Below are 24,608 nucleotides of genomic sequence, written 5' to 3' on the forward strand. Positions count from 1 at the left end.
CAGGCCCTTTGGCCCAGCCAATCCACACTGACCTTCTGAAAAGTGACCCATCCAGACCCATTTCCCTGTGACTAATGCACCTAAGACTATGGGCAATTTAGCATGGCTAATCCACCTGACCTGCACATCTTTGGATTGTGGGAGGAAAGCGGAGCACCCGGAGGAAAGCCACGCAGACACTGGGAGAATGTGCAAACTCCATACGCAGTCGCCCAAGGCTAGAATCAAACCTGGTACTCTAGTGCTGTGAGGCAGCAGTGCTAATCAGAGTCACCATGCCACCCTTATTACCTTAACTGTTTGGAAATTGGGAAAGGAAAAATCAGATTGGAGATGAATACTTGTCTCAAAGACTAGCGTGTGAGAAGTGGTTTTGGTTTATGGTGTACTGATACCAATACTGGTAAAGGTTTTATGTACCACTGGGTGGTCTCCACCTCCGCAGTATTCTCTTGAGCATTATAAATGTAGAAATTGAGAGGTTTTCTAAATTTTAGGGCAAAAGAGAACCTTTTCAAAGATCTGCTAAAGTCAAGAGTGCATACAACGTAAGGCAGGAACGTATTAATAATATATTATGAACATCATGGAAAGGAAGAGGAGCTCACCTATTAAGTCTACTAAGATTACAAAAAGAATAAAATGATAATACTATGGACTACATCTGAATGCACGTTGTTCACTTGTTTTGTTTCAAATGCTGAGTGCAAATAGGAATTAATAGTTAAGACCTGAGAACCATGGTTGCAGGATGACCTGGATTGGTACCTGAATATTAAAGGGTATAGGACCTATTCAGAAAGGATTGGAAAAAGTAGAGGTGTTACTGTTTGCTAATGATGGAATTAGCACAATAGAGAGACAGATGACCTGAGTTCTGAAAAGCAAGGTTAGAAAAATGGTTTGGAAAGAGGATTAAAGCAAGCATCATTTGTGGGAATGATGTACAGGCCACAAAAATAATTGCACAGTAGGTTTGAGGGTAAAGGAAGTAGTAATGGGAGCTTGTCAGAATGGTTCGATGTTAATGAGAAATTTTAATTAACATATCGGTAAACAAAGGTAGCCTATATGGGATGTTCAAGGCGTTTTTAAAACAATTTCTTAACGGCAAGTTCTGGAGCCAACCAAAGCACTTGGATAAGTTCAAGGTAGTCTAGTAGAGTCAATAGAAAATCATGTTTGAACAATCAGTTAGAATTCTTTGAACATGTGATTAAAGAGGAACTGATAGATGCAGTGTACTTACATTTCTAGAAGGTATCTGACAAAGGGATATATCAGAAGTTATTGTGAAAATAAAAGTTCATGGTGCATGGATTGCACATTGTTATTTCAGCATGCTTTGAAAAATTGTTCATGTTTTTCTCTACCTCCATTTTCTTTCACACACCACTTACAGCTGCTTTAGAGCAGTGAAGTTCAATGCGTTTGATTGGAGTTACAGAATAGAGCACAAAACCATACAACACAAGAATGGGCCCTTTGACCCATGGAGTTGTGCCTAACATGATGCCAAATTAAACTAATCCCTTTTGACTGCCTTTGGTCCTTATCCCTCCATTCCTTGCATATTCCTAAAAATGTAAAATAAGTGCTAAGTCTAAAGGTATTGATCATTTGGACACCATTATACCACAACAGGTACACTTTACATGCCTGAAAGTAACCTTACTGAATTGAACAAACAGTCCAATCTGAATCACAAGTATATATTGTTCAATTTTCAGATTTTTTTAAAAACATTTCATCCTTGCTTGTCGATTTTTTTTTCCCAAATGTGAATTGAAATGTTGTTAGTTGGTGAATTCCTAATGTGACTGCGTCTATTTGTTTTATCTATCTTTCAGCAGAAGATTAATCTCTTTCACAAGTTAAGACAAGATGTTTATACTAAGACCCCCTTCCAGTAAGTACATATCGCCAGTCACTTAAGTTTCTGCTACAGCCTATGAGTTTTCATTCCTGAGTTTCAGCCATTTTTATTTTAGCTTTTCTGACATCTTAAACCTATGTATAAACCCAGTTTAAAATAGTATATCTTGCTTTCTGATATTAGAACATGCAAGTGTAAGCAATAATTAATTGCTGCAAAACAAAATACTACCAGCAACTATTTCTAATGAATTTTAGCTAAGTCAGTGTTTGGTGTTTAGTTTCCAGAAGAGCTTGAAGTGATGGTACCTTGGGAAGAGGAGTGAGAACAGGACCAAATTCAAATTGACATTTGGTGTATTTTGTGCAGTTCTGGTTATCATAATACAGAAAGGATGTGGAGATTTTAGAGAAGTTGAAAAAGAGATCTGCCAGATTGGTATGTATTAGCTATATGGAGAGTTTGGACAAATTTGTTTGGATTGTTTTCACTAGAATATGATTAAAGACAGGATTCTTGGCAGTGTGGAGGAGCAAAGGGATCTTGGTGTTGAAGTGCTTGATTCCTCAAAGTTGCCACCCAAGTGGGTAGGATTGTTAAGAAAGCATATGGTGTTTTGGCTTTCATTAACAGTGGGATCGAGTTTAAGAACTGCGAGGTTTTCCTGCAGTTCTACAAGACCCTGGTGAGACCATACTTGGAATATTGTGTCCAGTTCTGGTCACTCTATTAAAGGAAAGATACAACGGCTTTGGAGGGTGCAAACAAGGCTTACCAGGATGCTGCCTGGACTGGAGAGCTTGTCTTCCGAAGAGAGGTTGACTAAGCTCAGACATTTCTCTCTGGAGAGAAGGAAAAGGAGAGGTGACCTGATTGAGGTATACAAGGTAATTAGAGGCGTGGACAGAGTCAATAGCCAGAGACTTTTCCCCAGGGCAGGATTGACTGGCACGAGGGGACATAGTTTTAAGATATTAGGAGGAAGGTATAGTGGAGACATCAGAGGTAGGTTTTTTATGCAGACAGTTGTGAATGCAATGCCAGTAGTGGTGGTGGTGGAAGCAGAGTCATTAGGGACATTTAAGTGACTGCTGGACATACACATGGACAGCAGTGAATTGAGGGATGAGTAGGTTAGGTTATTTTAGATTAGGAATAATCCTCTGCACAAAATGGTGGGCCGAAGGGCCTGTTCTGTGCTGTACTTTTCTATATTCTATGTCCGAGGATGATAGTATAGAAAATTGAAGCATGGATAGGATAAATAGTCTTGAGATATTTTTCAAAGGTGGAAATGTCAAATGCTGAAGGGGAATTGCTTCAGGTAAAAGAGAATATCTAAAGGACATGTGAGGAGCAAGATTTTTACTTAGCACAGAGGATGTTCGATGCCTGGAATGTGCTGCCAAGGTAAGTGGTAGAAGCAGATACAATAGCAAAGCTTAAGAGGCGTCTAGACAGACACATAGGCAGACAGGGATTAGAGGGACATGAACCATGTGCAGGCTGCCGCAATTGGTTTATAATGGCTTCATGGTTGCCACAGACATTGTAGGTCAAAGGACCTTTCCTGTGCTGTATTGTTCTATATTCTGAATATAGCCATAGTTTGACTGAACATCGCCTGGATAGAATTTTTGCTCTTAACAATTAAGTTCTTCTGGAGTAAAATGGTGTTTTATTTTAGTTACTTGACTGCAAAAGCACCAGAAATTGTCCCTTTACAGTTTAAAATTGTATGTAGCACACTGTTGTCTTTGTTGAGTAGGAATCTGAGAAGCTAGCCAGAGTCTATGGAACATAAGCCAAGAAGCTTCCACTTGGGGGAGCCGCTAAGTGATTTCATACTTCAGAAGAATCCTGGGCTTCAAACAGTGTTTGCCTTGCAAGTTTTTTCTGTTGTAAAATACAGATGGAGATGGCCCATTAAGGTAGAACAGCTATCTTTTGGGCCAAAAGTGAGGGATTCCTTTTTAAGTAGGGATCTGATGAACTGGATCCCATTAGTGGAAGTGTTGTTAATAACTAACAATGGGAAACTTTGCTTCTTAAAAACTGCGATTTTGCTTTTGCTCAAGATGAGCAGCAGGACCTCTACTTGAAACTTGGATTTGTTGGAATATTGAAATATGTTTAAATATGCTGACTATATAATGACATGATCTAATTGAATATAGTTTTTTCAGGTTGTAGAAAACATGATAAGCTGACAAATTGTGTTCTCTTGTGATACTTCCTTGGTATAAGAGAAATGCAACAAAGTGAAGCTCAATAGTAGTGTGATTCTTGCATTTGAATAATGGCTTTTTCTTTTGAAATGAAATGTAACATAGTTTAAAACTCTGAAAAAAAAGTAATCTTTCAAATGACATGAGTGGCTGTACTAATATTGATTCTCTCCCCACAGCTCTCCACTCCCCAAATTGCCTTCATGTTCAAACCAAGCAGAAGTGAATGATAACAAAAATGATACTATGTAAAAGTTATATAGATTTTATATTCTTGTATTTGCTTAATATTGCTAGGATTTTATTGCAGGATCTATTTTCATAAAGCTCCATTTTTAAATAAATGTGTTCTTGTAATTGGTTGGTATATTCAGCAAAAGTCAGCAGTGCCAGTTTCCTAGTCTCAGCAAAAAGAATAAATGTGTAAGAAGTGTGACCATGATAATTTCCATCCCTTTGAAAGAATTATATTTACTTTGAAGAGCGAGAATCCATCATTCAGCCAAATGTTTGAAGGAGCATTATTTTGTTGTACATTTTTAACACCAAGTGGTGACAAAATGTTTGTGATACTAATAATGAATACTAATAACATTAGTATATTAGAAATAACTCCCATGAGAGAAAACAGAATACCTAAATTAATGACAACTGTTGCTGATGGCATGTTTGTAATACTGTGTTCACTAACACATACCAAAGTCAATTCTTAGACTTTTGAATGTTTGCTGTTCAGCGAGTAGAAGAAAAATAGTGTCATGTTAAAGTTATAGTTTGTTGTTGTGGTTCTGTTCGCCGAGCTGGGAATTTGTGTTGCAGACATTTCGTCCCCTGTCTAGGTGACATCCTCAGTGCTTGGGAGCCTCCTGTGAAGCACTTCTGTGATGTTTCCTCTGAGATTTATAGTAATTTGTATCTGCCGCTTCCGGTTGTCAGTTCTAGCAGTCCGCTGTAGTGGCTGGTATATTGGGTCCAGGTTGATGTGCTTATTGATTTGAATCTGTGGATGAGTGCCATGCCTCTAGGAATTCCCTGACTGTTCTCTGTTTGGTTTGCCCTATAATAGTAGTGTTGTCCCAGTCGAACTCATGTTGCTTGTCATCAGTGTGTGTGGCTACTAAGGATAGCTGGTCATGTCGTCTCGTGGCTAGTTGGTGTTCATGGATGTGAACAGGAAGACAGCTAATGGTCCGCATCCATGAACACCAACTAGCCACGAGACGACATGACCAGCTATCCTTAGTAGCCACACACACTGATGACAAGCAACATGAGTTCGACTGGGACAACACTACTATTATAGGATAAGCCAAACAGAACAGCCAGGGAATTCCTAGAGGCATGGCACTCATCCACAGATTCAATCAATAAGCACGTCGGACTGGACCCAATATACCGGCCACTACAGCAGACAGCTAGAACTGACAACAGGAAGCGGCAGGTACAAATCACTAAATGCTGGAGGAAACATCACAGAAGCGCTTCACAGGAGGCTCCCAAGCACTGAGGATGTCACCTAGACAGGGGACGAAACGTCTGCAACACAAATTCCCAGCTTGGCGAACAGAACCACAACAACGAGCACCCAAGCTACAAATCTTCTCCCAAAGTTATAGTTTGTTTTCAGAAGAGGGAAGATTTGTTTTTACTATTGCTTTGCCAATATTGAGTCATAGAGATGTACAGCTTGGAATCAGACCCTTCAGTCAAACGTGCTCATGCTGACCAGATGTCTAGATAACTCTAATCCTATTTGTCAGCATTTGGCCAGATCCCTTTTAAACCCTTCCTATTCATACATCCATCCTGATGCTTTTTAAATGTTGTAATTGTACCAAACTCCACCACTTCCTTTGTCAGTTCATTCCATACATGCACCACCCTCTGCATGGAAGAAATTACCCCTTAGTTCCCTTATAAATTGTTCCCCTTTCATCTTCTGATTTTCACATTAGGGAAAATACCTTGTTTATTTACCCTATCCATGCCCTTAATGATTTTATAAACCTCTATAAGGTCACCCCTCAGCTTCCGACACTCCAGAGAAAATAGTCCTGGCCTATTCAGTCTCTCTCTGCAACCCTGGCAACATCCTTGTAAATGTTTTCAGAACACTTTCAAGTTTCACAACATCCTTCCCTATAGGAGGGACACCAGAATTGTATGCAATATTTGAGAAGTTGCCGAACCAATGTTCTGTACAGACGCAACATGACCTCCCTATCCTATACTTAATGTACTGACCAATAAGGGCAAGCATACCAAACTCCTCCTTCACTATCCTGTCTAACTGTGACTCCACTTCCAAGGAACTGTGAGCCTGCAGTCCGAGATCTTTGTTCAGCAGCACTCCCCAGGATGTTACCATTAAATGTGAAAGTCGTGCATTTATTTGCCTTTCTAAAGTGCAGCAAATTAAACTCCACTTGCCACTCCTCTGCCCACTGGCCCATCTGATCAACATCCCATTGTACTGAGGTAGCCTTCTTTGCTGACCACTACATCTCTAATCTTGGTGTCATCTGCAAAGTTTCTAACCACACCCTGCGTATATTCACATGTAAATCAGTTCTATAAATGACAAGAAGCAGTGAACCCCATAATGATCCTTGTGGCACACTGCTGCTGCAGTCTATAAAAACAACCCTCCACTACTCTCTATCATCTACCTTTAAGCAAGTTCTGTATCGAAATAGCGAGTTCTGCCTGTATTCCATGTGATCTATCCTGGCTAACCAATCTACCATGAGGAACCTTGTCCAACGTCTTACTAAAAATAGATCATTTCCACAGCTCTGCCTCATCAATCCTTTTCAAAACTTCATCAAAAAACTCAAGTTAGACACTATTTCCCACGCACAAAGCCATGTCGACTATCCATAATCAGTCCTTGCCTTTCTAAATATATGTAAATTCTGTCCCTCAGGATTCCCTCAAACAGCTTGCACATTACTGATGTCAAGCTCACAGCTGTATAGTTGCCTGGCCTTTCCTTGCCACCTTAAATGGTGGCACCATATTAGCCAACCTCCAGTCTTCCAACAGCTCACCTGTGGCTAACAATGATACAAATAAATAGTGTAACCATTTTCTTTTAGTTCTCTCCAGGTCATCTTATGCAATGTTTTGCTTGAAAATGCATGACATTTTAAGTGCTGTGAATTCCATTTTGCATATCATGTGTCACTTGCCAATCAGATTATGACAAAGCCTGAATATGAGTCTCAGCAATAGTTTCTGAACACTGCTGTAGGAAATTAACTAGATTGCACCAGTGTCAGTCTTCCTTACTGCTTCAGGCAATGGAAACTTAAACTGTTCAGCAATAATGTCCTTGCCAAATAGTGGACAAATAGTGCCACCGGTTAATGTTTCAGCATTTGCATGGAAACAGTAACTGACCATCTTTCAAAGTGTTCCTTTGTTTAAAGGTTCAAATGTTCTTAAAGTGACAACACACCATTTAATTATGTTCCCACTAAAGTCGTGCACAGTAACCTTTCCAGCATGGAATGCTTGACTAAGTCATTTCTGAATTTTAGAACTTTCTTGATTTAGAATTTCTAACCATAGGTTATGAAAACAAATGTGCCAGTAGAAGTATTTACCAAAACATAAGACCTCCAGAAAACAGTAACGAGTTTGATTTGTTTTACTTACCCAAAAACCGTATCTTCCTTGATTCTGTTTCCAACCATCATATATTAAATTAATGTCATGAGTTTCTTGTGTCTGCTCAAACTATTTTTTTTGGCAATTGGTTCTCAACCATAGATTTCTAGACAGGAAAGGTTACATTGTATTTTGTTCACTAAAAATGTTTTTGGAGATGGGTTTAAGATTCTAAAAAGATGTGAACACTATTCTGGTGTACAGTGAAAAGTGTTGCATTTAATGGAGAGAAGAAGGTGTAAAACTTTCTTGAAATTTTATTTTTATAATTAAACGTTTTCAGCTACCCATTTTCAATGTGAAAATTCTGATAGAGCATGCAAGAACATTTAAAGAGGAAATAAGTAATTACAATGAGTTGCCCTCCTGAACTTGTATGACCCTTTCTTGAATCTAAGACTGTAGTGCTGGAAAAGCACAGCCAGTCAGGCAGCATCCGAGGAGCAGGAGAGTCTCCTGGCTCCTCTGATGCTGCCTGACCGTTTGTGCTTTTCCAGCACCACAGTCTTTGACTCACACCTCCAGCATCTGCAGTCCTCACTTTCTCCATTCTTGAATCTGCATTTGTCCAGCACAACATACTATTAACTAATAGGGAGAGCCTCCATTCTTAATAAATATGGAGCCCAGAGAAGCAGGAGTGCTTCTCCCAACACCATGCTTAAACAAAAATGCAGACCATTTCTCCACCCTCGACTGAAACCCCGGCAACAGATTGTCTTTTTCTGGTTCTAGCTCACACTTTGGAGAGTTCCTCCTGTAATCAGCTTAATGTCATCAAATATCAAGGCTTTCTCAAACCTAACCAGTTAGCTGCAGGGATCAGGTCCTTTTTATCTTTCCAGCCTTTTCTTAATCTAATCCTTTGTGACCAAAAATATACACATCTGAATTATAGTTCTTGTGGGAGTACAAGAAGGACGATGAACTTGTAATCACAAGGGCTGAGAATTAACACCCCTGCACGTGAAGTCACTGTTGGAAACTGTGACGTAATTTCAGTGTTTTGTATGACTGTCCATCATATTAATTTTGCTATCATTTGTTACAATCCTGTGGAGACTAATCTCTGAGAGACACCTCTCAAATGACAAATGCAAGTAAGTTAACAAGCTTTCATTTTAAACTGTATTTTGCAGTACAATTCTTAAATTAACAGATCAAATAGTATATTGAATTAAAGAAAAGATACTTTTGTATTAACTAATGCAATCAAGTTGTATCATTCAATCATTTTTGCTATACGTTAATACTTCTGGCAATGTATAGTATTACAAGAATGTGTCTACAGTTTCCTTCAGGTTCACTGCTTCCTACCATGATAATTCAAAATTTCTAAAGTCCTTCAAAATACATTCAACTCATTGAATTATCCAGATCAGACATTCAATTGCACCTTTGTGACTCCTTATTCCTTAAATTCGCAAAAGTTGCATCCATTCTATTCCCTTCCTTTCAAGCAGAAAACCAACTCTTGAATAGTCAAAAATAGAAACTGCTAGAAAAGCTCAGGAAGGTCTGGCAGCATCTGTGGAGAGAAATCCGTTAACGTTTTGGATCAAATTACCCTTCCTCAGAACAGAGGTAGTCCTTCTCTGCTCAGCAGGAGCTACCTTCCTCCTTCATATTGTGATGATTGCTTTGACTCTCTTATTGTGGCTCAAAAGATTAGCTGCCCTCCTACAGTAAATTGCTATGAAAGTGTGGTACTGCCAACTTGATTTTTCAAGAGGTTTTTGTTTGATTTTCATGTCATGACAACCAAATTGCACAAGCATGTCTCTGAGTTTAGGTGTTTCTAGAATTTTCCATTTTCCCTTGTTTTAAATTATTTCCTTGAACTCAAATGTCTTTTGAAGCCCAGCTTTCTTAACACAAACTTCAGAATTTTATGTCATTGATTATTTCCTGTGTTAGTTCCAAATTAACATGTAGTAGGAAATACTTAGTTACCAAGTATGACATTAAAGCAGTTTGTGAAAAGACTGCCTTTAATTAAACTTGACTATGAAAAGAATTAAGGAATTTAAGCTTTTAGAACGGTTTAATTTGAGAAGTACTGTGCCAAAGACAGTTGTTCAAAAAGTATCTTGTTGGCTCAACTAAGTGCATTGTTTTGTCTGTTGTGACTTGTTGATAGTATTGTTGTCTTTGGGTCTGCAGGTTGTGGATCAAGAAGTAAGAGCAAGTATAGACCATCCAGCTCATTGAGTTTGCACTGTCATTCCATATGATCATGGTTGATCTTCTGCCTCAAGTCCACTTTTTTCCTGCCAATTATCAGGGAGACATACAGCACACAAACAGGCCCTTCGGTCCAGCCAGTCCATGTCAAACATAACCCCAACTAAACCAGTCCCCCTGCCTGCTTCTGGCCCATACCCCTCCTTCCTCTCCTATTCACGCACTTATCTAAGTGTCTTTTAAATGTTGTAACTGTGCTTACACCCACCACTTCCTCAGGAAGTTCATTCCATACAAGAATCCCCTTCTGTTTTTCAAAAAAAAACCTCATGTCTTTTCTTGAATCTCTCTCTCCTCTCACTTCTCTCCTTTTTCTAAAAAAAAAGTTTCCCCAGTCATGAAATCCTATTCCAGGGGTGGAGGGGGAAGAATCACCTACTAATAACCTATCCATATCCCTCATGATTTTATAAATCTCTAAGGTTACCTCTCAATCTCCTATGCTCCAGTGAAAAAAGTCCCAACTATCACTCCTTTTATAATTCAAACCTTCCATACCAGGCAACATCTTGGTAAATCTCTTGAGAACCGTCTCTAGCTTAATAATATCCTTCCTATTACTGGCTGGGCAGAACTGGTAACAGAACACAGAGGCCTCACTATTGCCGTTTGCAAACCTCAACATGACTTCCCAACTCCCGTACTGAGCAATGAAGGCAAGCATACTAAACACCTTTTTTAAGCACCCTGTCTATATGTGACACCAACTTCAATGCATAATTTACCTCTATCACTAGGTCCCTCTGTTCCTACAACATTACCCAAAACTCTACCATTAATTGTACAAGTCCTGCCCCTGGTTGTTTTATCAAAATGCGATACTTTGTATTTGTCCAAATTGAAGTCTATATGTCACTTTTCAGCCCATTGGCCCACTTGCTCAAGATTCTTTTTTAATTTTAGGAAACCTTCTTCACTGCGTACAATGCCACCAATTTTGGTGTTAGCTGCAAACTTACTAACCATGCCCTCTGTATTCTCATCGAAGTCACTTATATGAATTACAAATAAAAGGCATATAAATGACAAAACTGATCCCTGTGGAGCACTGCTGGTGATAAGCTCCCAATCTGAAAAGCAACTTTCTACCACCACTCTGGCTCTTGCCGGTAAGCCAATTATGTATCCATTTGGCAAACTCACCTTGAATCCCATGTGATCTGGGATTTTTCTGCCACAGAGCTTTTTCAAAGGCTTTACGAAAGTGAACAAAGTCTACTGGTCTTGAACCTTCGATCCCCTGAGAGAGAACTTATCTCAACCTTTGAATGTACTCAGCAATGGAGGATCAAATAAGCCTCTAAGGTAGAGACTTCAAACGATTCACAATCTTTAAATGAAGAAATTTCTCCTTGGAAAATTTCTCAGATGATCAGAGATGAACATGAATTTGTCAGATGGCATCTGACTAATGGTATATATTTGAATGATTTGACAAAAATAGTTGGTGTGCTTTGCATTTAGATGTTAGTAATGTCGGCTTCCAAAATGTGTTCGATAAAGTCCCTCTTGAGAGAAGTTGTTGACCTTAAGTTAGAGCTCATGAAACGGAAGACAAATTTTTCACCTGATTAGAAATTAGAATTAGCAGGAGACAGAGTATCGATAATTAGATTCTCTTATATAGGATCAATGAGTGGTGTCCTACAAGTATCTTAGAATGTGAACTATTCACTGAAATTATTGGCATCTTTGGGATCAAAAAGCCACGAATCCAGAATTATTGATTGCAGAAAGATCGGCATTATTGTAAGCACAATATTGCAAAGGCCTGTTGTTAGATTAGGTGAATGGATACCACTCACTTGCAATTCAGTAGCAAAATGTGATCATTCACTTTGGTCTTATAAAGGATAGGACAGATTACTTTCTAAACAGTGGAAATGAAAAACAGTGGAACTCCAAAGAGGTTTTTGCAAGGTTTGTGAAGGTTTGTAGCTCAGGTTGAGGTTTAGAGTGTAGGCTTGAAAGACCTAGTACAACCCATGGACAAAACCAACGTCATCTACAAAATTCCATGCAAGGACTGCCACAAACGCTATGTAGGACAAACGAGAAGAAAGGTAGCCACCAGGATACACAAACACCAGCTAGCCACAAAAAGACACAACCCCCTCTTGCTCATAGCCCGACACACGGATGAAAAAAAATCACCATTTCAACTGGGACAACACATCTATCCTGGGACAGGCTAAACAAAGACATGCCAGAGAATTCCTAGAGGCCTGGCACTCCAACCACAACGCCATAAACAAACACACAGATCTAGATGCTATCTATCAACCCCTCAGAAAATGAACAGGAAATGACCCACCACAAACCCCGGGAACCCCATCCAGCAGAAAGATATAAATAGAAAGCAGGAGACAACCGCTTCGCTTCACTTGGATGTCGCCACTGATGATGTTACCGAGCCAGGTAATAAAATGTCTGGATATCAAACCTACACCTCAGCGAACAAACCTACATCCTAAACTCCAAAGAGGTCGAGTTGCATTGATCATTAAAATGGCATGTACAGGTGCAGGAGAGGAAAAAAAGCAAATACTAATGTAATTCTGGCCTTTACATCTAAAAGTCAAAGAACAGGAGGAAGCCCTCGGACAGCTGTACAAAACCATGGTTGCATTTCGCCTACAGTCATTGAGATCTACAGCACAGAAAAAGCCCACCGAGTTTTCTGGGCACCCAATTATTTCAGCTTATTTTTGAGCACTTGGCCCTTAACCTTATATGCTTTGGTCTTGCAAATGCACATCTAAATACTTTTTAAATGTTATGAGGGCTTCTACCTTTGCTTCCACCTTCCTTACAGGCAATGAGTTCCAGATTCCCAACACCCTATGGATGAAAATATTTTCTCCTTGCATCCTCTCTAAATGTCCTGCCCCTTACTTTAAATCTATACCCAATGGTCATTTCTCCATTCACCAAGAGGATGAGTTCCTTTCTGCCTACCCCTGTCTATGCCCTTCACGTGAAGCCCTCAGTCGTTCCTCATGTGTGTGTATACATGCCTTGTATTGAATAACTATTTCCAAGAGTCACTTATGAGGAAATTTTGCACAACTGGATGGAATTCCCAGGAATTTATAAAGTTGAGAGATTCAATCAAAGCTTTTGCAATATTAAAAGGAAACTAGTCGACTAGGAAAAAACAAATTATTAATGCTGGTTAAAATCTAGGACTAGAAAATAGTCTTCAGCATTAGAATTGACGTTTCAGGAGTGAAATTAGTGTTATGGCCCAGACCAAACCCCCTCAAAATAATCAGAAGATAGTCTAGACCATGACTTTTTCTTAATTTCAAGGTAAATGTTGTGTTCCAGATGCAATTCAGTTGGCCAAAATACCAGATTTAAAGCAAATCACACTCTATTCATCAATTATAATTAAAATACTACAAAAGAAAGAAGGAATTGGAATACTTTAACTCTATTGGAAAACTTAGCAGAATACTAGATACAGTAACTATTACTATTTGTTCCAATAGGCAAATTCAGAAAACAGGTTGTTTCACATGCAATTCCAGTGGCAGGAATAGAATCTCCAGCTTTTGGCTGTAACTGAGAAGGGAAAAAAATAGCTTCCACTTCAAGACCCCAACAGCGACTGCTAAAAGATTTTAAAAAAACACTCCTGGTTCTGTGAGAGCTTGACCAACACCCATTTAGACTGCCTCTGTTGTCCAACATTTCTGTACCCCCAAGGCCTCAGAAGCTGTTCATCCTAGTGGTTGTTATAGACTGCTCTCCAGCTTTGCTTTAAAATTTCTCCTTTTCTAAAAAAAGGGCAAAATATAACTCTTAAAGCCACGGTATCATCACACCTTTTTAGAAAAAATACGTTAGTATACAAATTTGGCTTTGTTTTTAAAAACTTAAGATTTTGCATACTACTAGCATACAATGCATATGCGTTACATGAAGCATGTAAACGTTGATTACTCCAGTCTATTTCAGTCTGTTATTTTACCCACTTCTGAATGCCTGTGTCTTTCTTCATCAGAGTCACAATATTGCATTGGCATTATCTTGTCCATTTTCAAATTGAATGGCTACAATAATTTCCATTTAAACCAGTCTGAAATTTTTGTCCTTAAATGTCTCCAAAAACTGTAAGGTTATAGTCACTATGTACGATTGTTTCGGACAAATTACTGGCAATATAACTGTTGGAATGTTGCAACACTAGCACCATATATTGATGATTATTCAATTTTCTGGAGAAATGCCCAGTAAGTCTTTCAATCTTCTTATCATCTTGCATCAGTACAGTGCTGACACCTACATCACTCATCGATAGCCACTTTATTACTTTACATAATTAGGTGTGGCTAACACTGGGACAGTGATTAACACAGGTTTCAGGCTATCAAATGCCTTTGGACAGTCCTCCATCCACTGATATTTCATGCACTTCTAAAATAAGTCACTCAGTGGAGCAAGTGCTAAAATTCAGTACAAACTTCTGAAAACAAATGTACTCAATTCCAGGAATTATAGTGTTGCCCACCTCATTGACTGTATGGGAAGCTCCCCGCTAACCTTTATTTTCACATCTTGTTGGACCATCTGTCGATGTCCCTATATGGCCCAGTTCATTACTTGGGCTTTTGCGAGCGAACTCTAAGCCAGGTTTATCACCAAGCCCGCTTCCCAAAGTCGATCGAACAATTTTGATAAATGCAGCAGATGTTCCTTCCATGTGTGACTTCAAAAAAAAAAGCAAGTTGTTAATGTACACCACACAACTAAGTAATCCCAGAATTGCTTTATTGGTTAATCTTTAAAATGTGGCTGGTGCATTTTTCTTACAAATGGCATGACTTCAAACTGGTACAGTCTGTTCGGTGTCATGAAAGCCAAAATTGTCTTCGCTGTTACAAATAAAGTTGCCTGCCAGTATCGTCTGTTTCAGTCCAAGTTAGAAATACAAGTTGTTTTCTTTTTGTCCCACCTTCTCAATATAGTCTTCCGGACGTGGAATACGGCATGAATCAGATTTTGTAACTGCATTGACTCTGTGATTAGTCCACACACAATTATTAGGTACCATCAAGTTTTGGCACCATCACTATTGGTGAGCTCCATTTGTTGGAACTCATTTCAATTATGTAGTCTTTCAGCACATGTTCAATCCTTTTTGAACCTGTGCCAACTTTAGAAAGTTACATCTCTATAACGATGTTGCTTAATTGGAACAGCACTTCCTATGTCATTTGTAATTAAATTAATAATTCCCAGCTTATTCCCACATATCTCCCTATGTGATTGTAATAACTCTTTCAGGTCATTTCAATTTTATTCTGGAAGGTAACTCAGTAATTTATTCCAGTTTTTGAGAACATTGTCTTTGTTCAATTTAATTTGTGGAATGTCCAATTCAGAATCATCTGAATTTAGTTCTTCACTCAGTGTTGTAGCCAGCAACACATTCTCCTCTTGCTTTTCTTCCCTATCAAAATGCCTTTTGAGCATGTTCACATAACAGGCTCTGAGATTTCTTTCGATCTGGCATTCTTATCAAATAATTCACCTCACTCAATTTCCTTTTGATTTGATGAGGCCTATTAAACCTTGCTTTTAAAGGATCACCCAACACTGCAAGCAACTCACCATGAATTCCACATATTACGACCTTTTCTGGCAATACTGCTTGTGAATTACATACCTCCTCATCTCTCACCATCAGATATTGGCTTGCGCCCATATCTGTAAAATTTGAATTTCTTTACCTGTTTCTAGTATATATGAGTAAATTTTACCCTCGCAAGTAAATTTTTTAAAGAGATCTGGCACTTTCTTCTGTTATACCTTTTTAGCTTCCACAATGCTTTCCTTTACTACTTTAACAAAATTGACTGGCTTATCCTGTTTTCCCACATCCATTTTTCCAATGCTTTTTGTAAACCACCAGCACTGTGACTTCATGTGGCCTATTTTATTGCAGTGAAAACAATCAAGACTTTTTTTAAAATTTCTCTTTCCCATTCATGAGTTTCCATTTTACTGTGGTAAATTATCTTTACAACCTTCACCATCTCCTTTTCCCTTACCACCTGAGGATTTCTCATTTTCCCAATTTCTCTCCTGCATAGACCGAAATTGATATCAGCAACCAAACTTTGATTTATGAACCAACTCATGATCCACTACCATTTCTGCTGCTAATCTTGCAGTTTTAACTCTCTTGCTCTTCCACATGACTTCTCACTACTTAACACCTCCAAAATAACCATCTCTCTAAGGGAGTCATATGTTTGATCTATTTTCAATGCCCTTCTCCACTTATCAAAATTACTTTGTTTGATCCTTTCAAACTCAATGTGCGTTTGACCAGGGTCCCTCTTTAGATTCCAGATATGTTGTCTGTAGGCTTCTGGTACTAGCTCATATACACTTAAGATGGCATTTTTCATCTCCTTATACTCCACAGATACCTCCTCTGATAATGATGTGAATACCTCACTAGATCTACCTGCCAATTTTGTTTGAATAACAATACCCACATGGTTAGTGGCCATTTTATTTGTTTAGCCACTTTCTCAAATGAAATGAAAAAGCTTCTTCATCCTTCTTGTCGAACTTAGGCATCACTTGGACATATTTAACAGATCCCCATCAGCTCCTGATTGTTATCTTCCTCATTAAGCCTAACTTCTACCATCACCTTCACCCTTTCACATTGACTTTCCTCTCTATATGCTAACTTCTGAAGTTCAAACTCTTTCTCACTTTCTGCTTTTAATCATAACTCAAACTGTTTCATTTTCTTTTCATCTTCATGCTGCTTCATTTTCGATTGACTTTCAGTCATTTCCAAACATTCTGATGGCATTCCTGGTAATTGTAAATACTGTGCAATTGCTACAACTACCTCCCCTTTCCTCCTGCATGTTTGCCAATTCCAAAAGTCAAGCCTTGCTCACTTACTATAAAATTTCCAAAGTGACCTCTTCCACCTCCAGGAAACTTAGTAACTGAAAGAGCCATTACTACACAAAGCACATCCTGCTTAAACCAACTGAATTCAACACCCAAAATAAAGGACAGTAACACTTATCACTCGCCACTTAGCACTACTGTTTGAGTCCAATAACCCTAAATTCATTTTGAAATTAGAGATTTTAATCCTACCAGAATTCCCAATTTGTTATGGACCAGGCCAAGCCCTTTCAAAATATTCAGAAGATAAACTAGATGTTGCTTTTTCCCTGTTTCAAAGGTAAATGTAAGATGTTGTTTTCCAGATGCAATTTGTTTTATCACACCACCAGATTTAAAGCAAAACACACTTGATTTTTCATCCACTATAGTTAATATACAACAGAAGAAGGAAGGAATTGGAATAACGTTATTGGAAAATTTAACAGAATAATAGGTACAATAACTATTACTATTTAACTGTTCCGATCTAACAACATCCTATAAACACACCCTGAGCAAAAGGCAAACTCAGAAAACAGGTTGTCTCACAGATAACTTCATTATCAGGAAGATAACCCCCGGCTTTTGGCTGTAACCCAGAGGAGGGGAAAAATAGCTTCCACAGAACCCAGAAACAACTGCTGAAAGGTAAAACTAAAAATTCTGTTTTGTTTTGGAAGCTTGACCACACCAATTCAAGCTATTGTTCTATTGTTTCTACTTTTTTTTAAAAAAACTCATGCCTCACAAGTTGTTCACTCTAGTGGCTCTGATTATACTGCTCAGCAAGTCTCCCTTGTCATCTCTCTTCAAAGTAAAATGAGGACAAAATACACCTTCAAGCCACAGTTTTGTCACATTAGGAGATCCCTAAATTCAAAAGGCAGTAGGAGTTTGGAATAGTTCCACCAATAGCAATTGATGCAAGTTCAATTATTAACTCTAAATGATGTTAACTCTAAATGGAGTTTGATGTTAACAAATGTACTGAAACGTATGGAGGTGGAGCCCCTGCCCACATCTTTCCCTACCACAGAGTAAAAGTGAGAATTTGCACATTCAGTCTTTGGCTCACCTTCCAGCTTCTTAGCAACTATCAGACCATCAATAGGGTTGACAAGCAGGAGGCTAGAAGAACACAGCAAGCCAGGCAGCAACAGGAGGTGGAGACATTTCATGGGTAACCCTTCTTCAGGACTGGAGGTGGTGGAAGGGGAGCTGCAAATAAAGTGGTTGATGAGGTGGGGGAGAAGAGTGGTGAAGTGGGGATAAGTGAAGACAGGTAGAGGGTATGACCTGCTTGGTCAATGGGAGGAATAAATCCACTTGGTGGAAGGAGTGGATGGGAGGGGGAGGGACTTGGAAGAAGGAAAATTGTTTGAAATTAGAGAACCCAATGTTGAGTCCTTCAGGCTGTAGATTGCCCAGGTGGAAGATGAGGTGGTGTTCCTCCAGTTTGCAGTTTGGGTTTGTTGTGCCAATGAAGGAGGCTAAGGGTGGTCATGTCGGAACAGGAAGGGGAATTAAAATAGACGATGACTGGGAAGCCTGGTTGTTCAGCAAATATTTCGGTTAGCCCTGCAGTGACCTCCCAGGCACCGCCCATTTTAATTCCCCTTCCCACTCCCTTTCCAACATGACGATCCTTGGCCTGCTCCATTGCCACAACGATCCAAAACGCAATTGCCTGGGCAGCCTACAACCAGGAGGACTCAACATTGAATTCTCCAATTTCAAATAACTTCCCATCACTTCTCATAACACCCTTCACAGCACCCACCACCACCGCCACTCTCCCAGCCATCTACCAGATTCATTCCTCCCATTGACCAACCAGGTCGTACCCGCTATCTGTCTTCACCTGTCCCCACTTCACCCCCTTTATCTGCAGCTCCCCTTCCACTGACCCCAGTCCTGAAGAAAGGTTACACCTGACGCATCAAGTTCTCCACCTCGTGATGCTGCCTGGCTTGCTGTGTTCTTCCAGCCTCTTGCTTGTCTACCATGGATTCCAGCTTCTGCAGTTTTGTTTTGCTTCCAACCAGATTAGTAGCGTTGAGGCCAGTCTTCCATCCTTATTTGGTGAGGATCTCCCACCTCCAAGACCTTTCAGTTGATTGAATCTCTGGTCCCAGCAGCACCAATAGCAGCTGGCCACTGCTTGAACTGCATCCAAATCCCAACAGAAATTGTTGAAGGAGCCAGTTTCCAAGGTGAAGATGGAGTTATAGGGGATGTGGGTATTGCCAAGATCATAAGAGTGAGGGGTATGGATGTCCATGCTGAACAGAGCAGGTAAGATGGGGAAATGTAAGGGTGGGAAGACCTTGATGGTGTGGAAATTCTCCAGTGGGCGCAGAAGTTCTTTTTCCCTTGCCTGGCCACCAACCAAAACCATGAAAATTACAAGACTTTATTCTAAGGTGAAGTCCTCTCAACATTTATCAGTGTTGTCAGAAGGAAGCCCTAACATTGTCACTGTTCATTAGGTAGTTAGTTTGGTTTAATTATTTGAGTATAGTGCCACATAATGCTAAAATTGGCAGGTGGGTGGGCCTCCTGACTTTACTGGTCTGCTGGTAATGTGGTGTTGGGGTAAGAAGGTTCTCTTTCTGCTGCTGGAGTCGCATGTAAAAAGGTACCCATAGCATGATGCCCAATTTTACACACTGCCCCCTTGTTCCTTGGCTGTCTGAAAAATTGAGCCCCGAAAAATGAACATTTTTGGAAACTATATAGCGTTTAATTATATTTAAACTATATAGTAGAACATTTTTATTTGTGATATCTGGCTTTGCATTTTTTTTCATCTGACATTAAAAAAATTAGCTGATTAAAATGTACGAGATGAATGAAACAGAGGACCTTAGTTAAGCTTTCGTCATTGGCATGTATTCACTGTAAAGAGATCCACTGACAATTTTAGTTCTATAAAATTGAAATTGCTGTCATGATTTGGAAAGGTTTAGAAATTGTCTATTCAATATTACATATGTTTTAAACATGTTTGTTGTTGAGCAGAGAGAAGGTACTTCCCAGCAGACAGCTGTTAGTGAACAAGGAGGTGCCCCAGGTCTCTTGCACAACTCCTAGCAAACAGCAACAGTACCAATAAGCATTGGCAGATGCCAGTGAGCAAGTAGCATATCCGCTATTGGCAGGAGTGGTGCGGGGAGAGCTTAAAAGGGAGAAAGGACAGTCCTATTTGTGAGTTCATGTGTAGTGACCTATAATCCTAAGTCAATAACAATCTGTTTCACAAGACAACTTGAAAGTGATTCAGTAAAATGTATCACTTGTCCTGACATGCTTTTTAATAGTAATTTCTTTCTCATTCTGTATCTGAAGTTGGGTATGTTGATTCCTTTCATGAGCAAAAAAAACTATATTTTGGTAAATTAATGTTAATTTTTCAAATAATCTTTTCAGGAAGACTCAGTTCGATCTGTCAATCTAATTCAGGGGATCCCATTAACCTGAAATATACTATGTTGTATTTAAGCTATTGTGTTCCACAAACACCAATGGGCAGATTTTAGTTAATCTTACTGATTGATTGCAGTGATACTTTTGTAATATTTGATTCATCTTACATTTCAAGCACTTTATGGTGCATTAGAAATTACAAGTCTCCCTCTGTAATGTTATGTTCTAGAACATTATTAAACATTATAGTGGCAAACGGTTGTCTGAGCTTTGCTCAAAATTCAATTAACTTTGACTGTTCAAAGAGCCGAATTGTGGTTGAAGCTTTCTTTCCTCCTTTCCCCAAGCTTGCTTGACATAATTAACTTCTGTACATTTGAGCCTTTGTAATCGCAGTTCTCTTTTTCACCACCTGCTTCTTTGAGACTTAGCTTTTCCACCTTGTCCACCCCAATATTTCCAGACTTCTCTCATCTAAAACAATTTTTTAAATACAGAGCTGCATCATCTTTCCCAGCACACTCCCTTAAGTGCCCATTGCGAGTGAAATGTTTCCCATCCTCAGTGTGGTGATATCCCATACTTGATTGGCATTCGGAACTGATGACCAGCGACTCTTAGGGAGTTAAGGTTGCAGTAGAAACAAGCAAATTGAGCTCCTCGCTGGAAATCCATTTCAAATACATTAGCATGTCATGCACACTCAATAAAGCATCACTTTGCCAGATTAAATAAAAACCTTTGAAAGTAACTCCGCAGTGAATGAAAACCATGTGGTATCAGATTGGCATTAAAGGTGATGTTGTACAGGTGAAATAACCATCCTGGATAGATTCCAACGGAGGGTTTGTTTTACTTTCATGGAACACTTCATTTGACCACAGGAGAGGAGGCATTATTGCGTTGAGGTTGGCTGGTAGCAGTGCAAGAGGATTGAAACATATCTGAATGATAGAGGGAAAGAGACAGTGTGTATTAGAACATGGCTCATTGAGGGTGTGTTGTAGAGTACCTACAACTTGTGGGAGAAAGCTGCTTGTAGGCTAGGAAGAGGGTGCTTTCTTCAGGACCAACAAACTATCCCAGTAACCATCTCCATTCCAGCACAAATCTCACCTTCAGGCTAGATGCTAGGCTTGTATTGCTGACTGGATTTAACAAAACCCTGCCTTTAGTCGTTTGTTTTTATGTTAGTGCTTTTCAAATTTGGTGATTAAGTAAGCTTTTGATAGGGAAGGGTGTAAAAAGATAGAGAAGAGAGGAATAATTGGAACAATAAGCTAATTGAATATGGAAGTAGAATTCAGGAATAGAATATTCTACTCCTGTTCCTTGCCTTCCTAAATAAAGAGACGTTACTCACCTCCCTGACACCTTATCTTTGAACCCCCCCCCCCCCCATTGATTATTGTTTGGCCTTATCCTGTTTCCCTTCAAATTACTGCCCCCTCAGCGATGTCATCTAAAGACAACAAATACCACATGTATATTGAAAATTCACAACTCAGTGTCACCATCAATTCTCTCAACCCTCTATGGCCTCCATTGTTTGTTTGTTTGTTTGTTGTCAGATATCCAGTTCTTAATGAACGAAAATTTCTTCTAGTTAATCATGGGGAAGAAGTCATTGTCTTCAGTCACTGCCCCAAAATCCATTCTGTGGGCACTAGTTCTCTTCCCTGACTGACACTCTTTTCAGGATTACAACCAATTGTTCACAACCAAGACATTTGTCTTTGATTTTCAGCAAGGCTCTTAACTTCCATTTTCTGCATTAGAATGACTGCCTATGTCCACCTCTTGCCCAACGTCAGTCCATATGCTGCTGGAACAATCAACTCTGCCTTAGTTCCAATCCACATTGTTCTTAATACTCTACTCACTAGCCACCCATATTCCACTGACTAGAACTTTGAACCCTTTCAAAACTCCAAAGCCCATATCCTACATGTGCTGCATCTTTTCTCTGCTCATCAATACACTGTCTACATTGGCTCCTGGTCCATCAATGCATTTATTTTTAAATTTCTCATCTTGGTGGGCCTCTCTGTGAGAGCAACTAGGAGAAAGTGAGGTCTGCAGATGCTGGAGATCAGAATTAAGAGTGTGTTGCTGGAAAAGCACAGTAGGACAGGTAGCATCCGAGGACTAGGAAAATCGACAGTTCGAGCTGGAGTCCTTTATCAGGAATTCCTGATGAAGAGCTCTGGCCTGAAATGTCAATTGTAATTTTCTTTCCCCCCCCCCCCCCCCCCCCCTCGGTTGCCTGACCTGCTGTGCTTTTCCAGCAACACACCCTCGACTCGCTCTGATATTCCCAGCACCACCGTTATCAGTATTCAGCCAAGTCAGTTCACAACGTGTGATATCAAGGAACTACTGTGAATACTGAATAATGCAAAGGCTATGGGTCATGACAGCATTCACCAAAATTACTGAAGACTTGCTCCAGAACTAATTGTGTCACAAAACATCTTGTGGTAGGATGTCCATCGACAATGCTGGCATCAGCCCAGAACCAAGAAGAATTGTCAAAGTACGCCCTGTCCGCACAGTGTAGGTTATATCTAACTGTTGTTCCAGCAACCTACACTCAATGATCAGGAAAGTGATGTGTCATGGACTAGATCAGACCCCCTCAAAATATGTTAAGGAAATAGCCTATATCCTATTTTTTTCTTATTTTGAAGGTAAATGTAAAGTGCTCTGTTCCAGATGCGATTCATTTGATCCATCTATCTGGCAACAATTTACTCAAACACTACAGTTAAAATACAGCTCAGGAAAGAAGAACTTGGAATATCTTAACACTATTTGAAAGCTGAGTAGAATAATAGATACCGTAACTATTACTAATTAATTGTCCAAAGTAGTAACGTCCCATAACTATGCCCTTACAAAAAGGCAAGTTCAGAAAACCGATTGTCTCGCATACAATTCTTCAATCCAGGAAGAAAGATCATAAGACAATTCTGAGAAAGAGTGTAGCAGCCAGGAGAGATTCACTGCTTTCCAACCCTGCTGAGACCCTAGCAACAACAGTGGAAAGCTAACAAAACATCTGAGAGATTGACCACATCCATTCAGGCTGCTTATTTTGCTCCAACTTAAAAACAAATCCCAAGCTTCACAACTTGGTTATCTTCTCATGGACTGCTCGACACCTGTCCCCCAGTCTCTCTCTGTAAAAGAAACCTGGAGAAAATACATCTCCTGAAAGCCGCAACATTGTCACACCTCTCCTTCCCCTTTAAAAGAAACCTATCAATATATAAAGATGGCTTCATTTGTTGTGGTTCTGTTCGCCGAGCTGGAAGTTTTTGTTGCAAACGTTTCGTCCCCTGGCTAGGTGACATCATCAGTGCTTTGGAGCCTCCTGCGAAGCGCTTCTTTGATGTTTCTTCCAGTATTTATAGTGGTCTGTCCTTGCCACTTCCGGGTGTCAGTTTCAGCTGTCCGCTGTAGTGGTTGGTATATTGGGTCCAGGTCGATGTATTTGTTGATGGAGTTTGTGGATGAATGCCATGCCTCTAGGAATTCCCTGGCTGTTCTCTGTCTGGCTTGCCCTATGATAGTGGTGTTATCCCAGTCGAATTCATGTTGCTTGTTGTCTGTGTGTGTGGCTACTAGGGATAGCTGGTCGTGTCGTTTCGTGGCTAGTTGATGTTCATGTATGCGGATTGTTAGCTGTCTTCCTGTTTGTCCTATATAGTGTTTTGTGCAGTCCTTGCATGGTATTTTGTACACTACATTAGTTTTGCTCATGTTGGATATCGGGTCCTTCATTCTAGTGAGTTGTCTGAGCGTGGCTGTTGGTTTGTGTGCCGTTATGAGTCCTAAGGGTCGCAGTAGTCTGGCTGTCAGTTCAGAAACGCTCCTGATGTATGGTAGTGTGGCTAGTCCTTTGGGTTGTGGCATGTCCTCGTTCCGTGGTCTTTCTCTTAGGCATCTGGCAAGCCAGACAGAGAACAGCCAGGGAATTCCTAGAGGCATGTCATTCATCCACAAACTCCATCAACAAACACATCGACCTGGACTCAATATACCAACCACTACAGTGGACAGCTGAAACTGACAACACGAAGCGGCAAGGACAGACCACTATAAATACCGGAAGAAACATCAAAGAAGCGCTTCGCAGGAGGCTCCAAAGCACTGTTGATGTCGCCTAGCCAGGGGATGAAACGTTTGCAACAAAAACTTCCAGCTCGGCGAACAGAACCACAACAACG

The 24,608-nt window shown here is 39.8% G+C and overlaps 1 protein-coding gene across 1 annotated transcript in view; it reads left to right on the forward strand.

Moving 5' to 3' along the window:
* Nucleotides 1-22,874: 22,874 nt before the first annotated feature.
* tmem269 (transmembrane protein 269) overlaps nucleotides 22,875-24,608 on the forward strand; it is a 57,171-nt gene continuing 55,437 nt past the window's right edge. Inside the window, exon 1 of the mRNA XM_060851909.1 lies at nucleotides 22,875-22,932. Within this exon, the coding sequence (XP_060707892.1) occupies nucleotides 22,875-22,932 (58 nt within the window). The remainder of the gene's footprint in view (nucleotides 22,933-24,608) is intronic.

This window comes from Hemiscyllium ocellatum, chromosome 37, assembly GCF_020745735.1.
Source record: "Hemiscyllium ocellatum isolate sHemOce1 chromosome 37, sHemOce1.pat.X.cur, whole genome shotgun sequence".
NCBI classification, from domain to species: Eukaryota; Metazoa; Chordata; class Chondrichthyes; order Orectolobiformes; family Hemiscylliidae; genus Hemiscyllium; species Hemiscyllium ocellatum.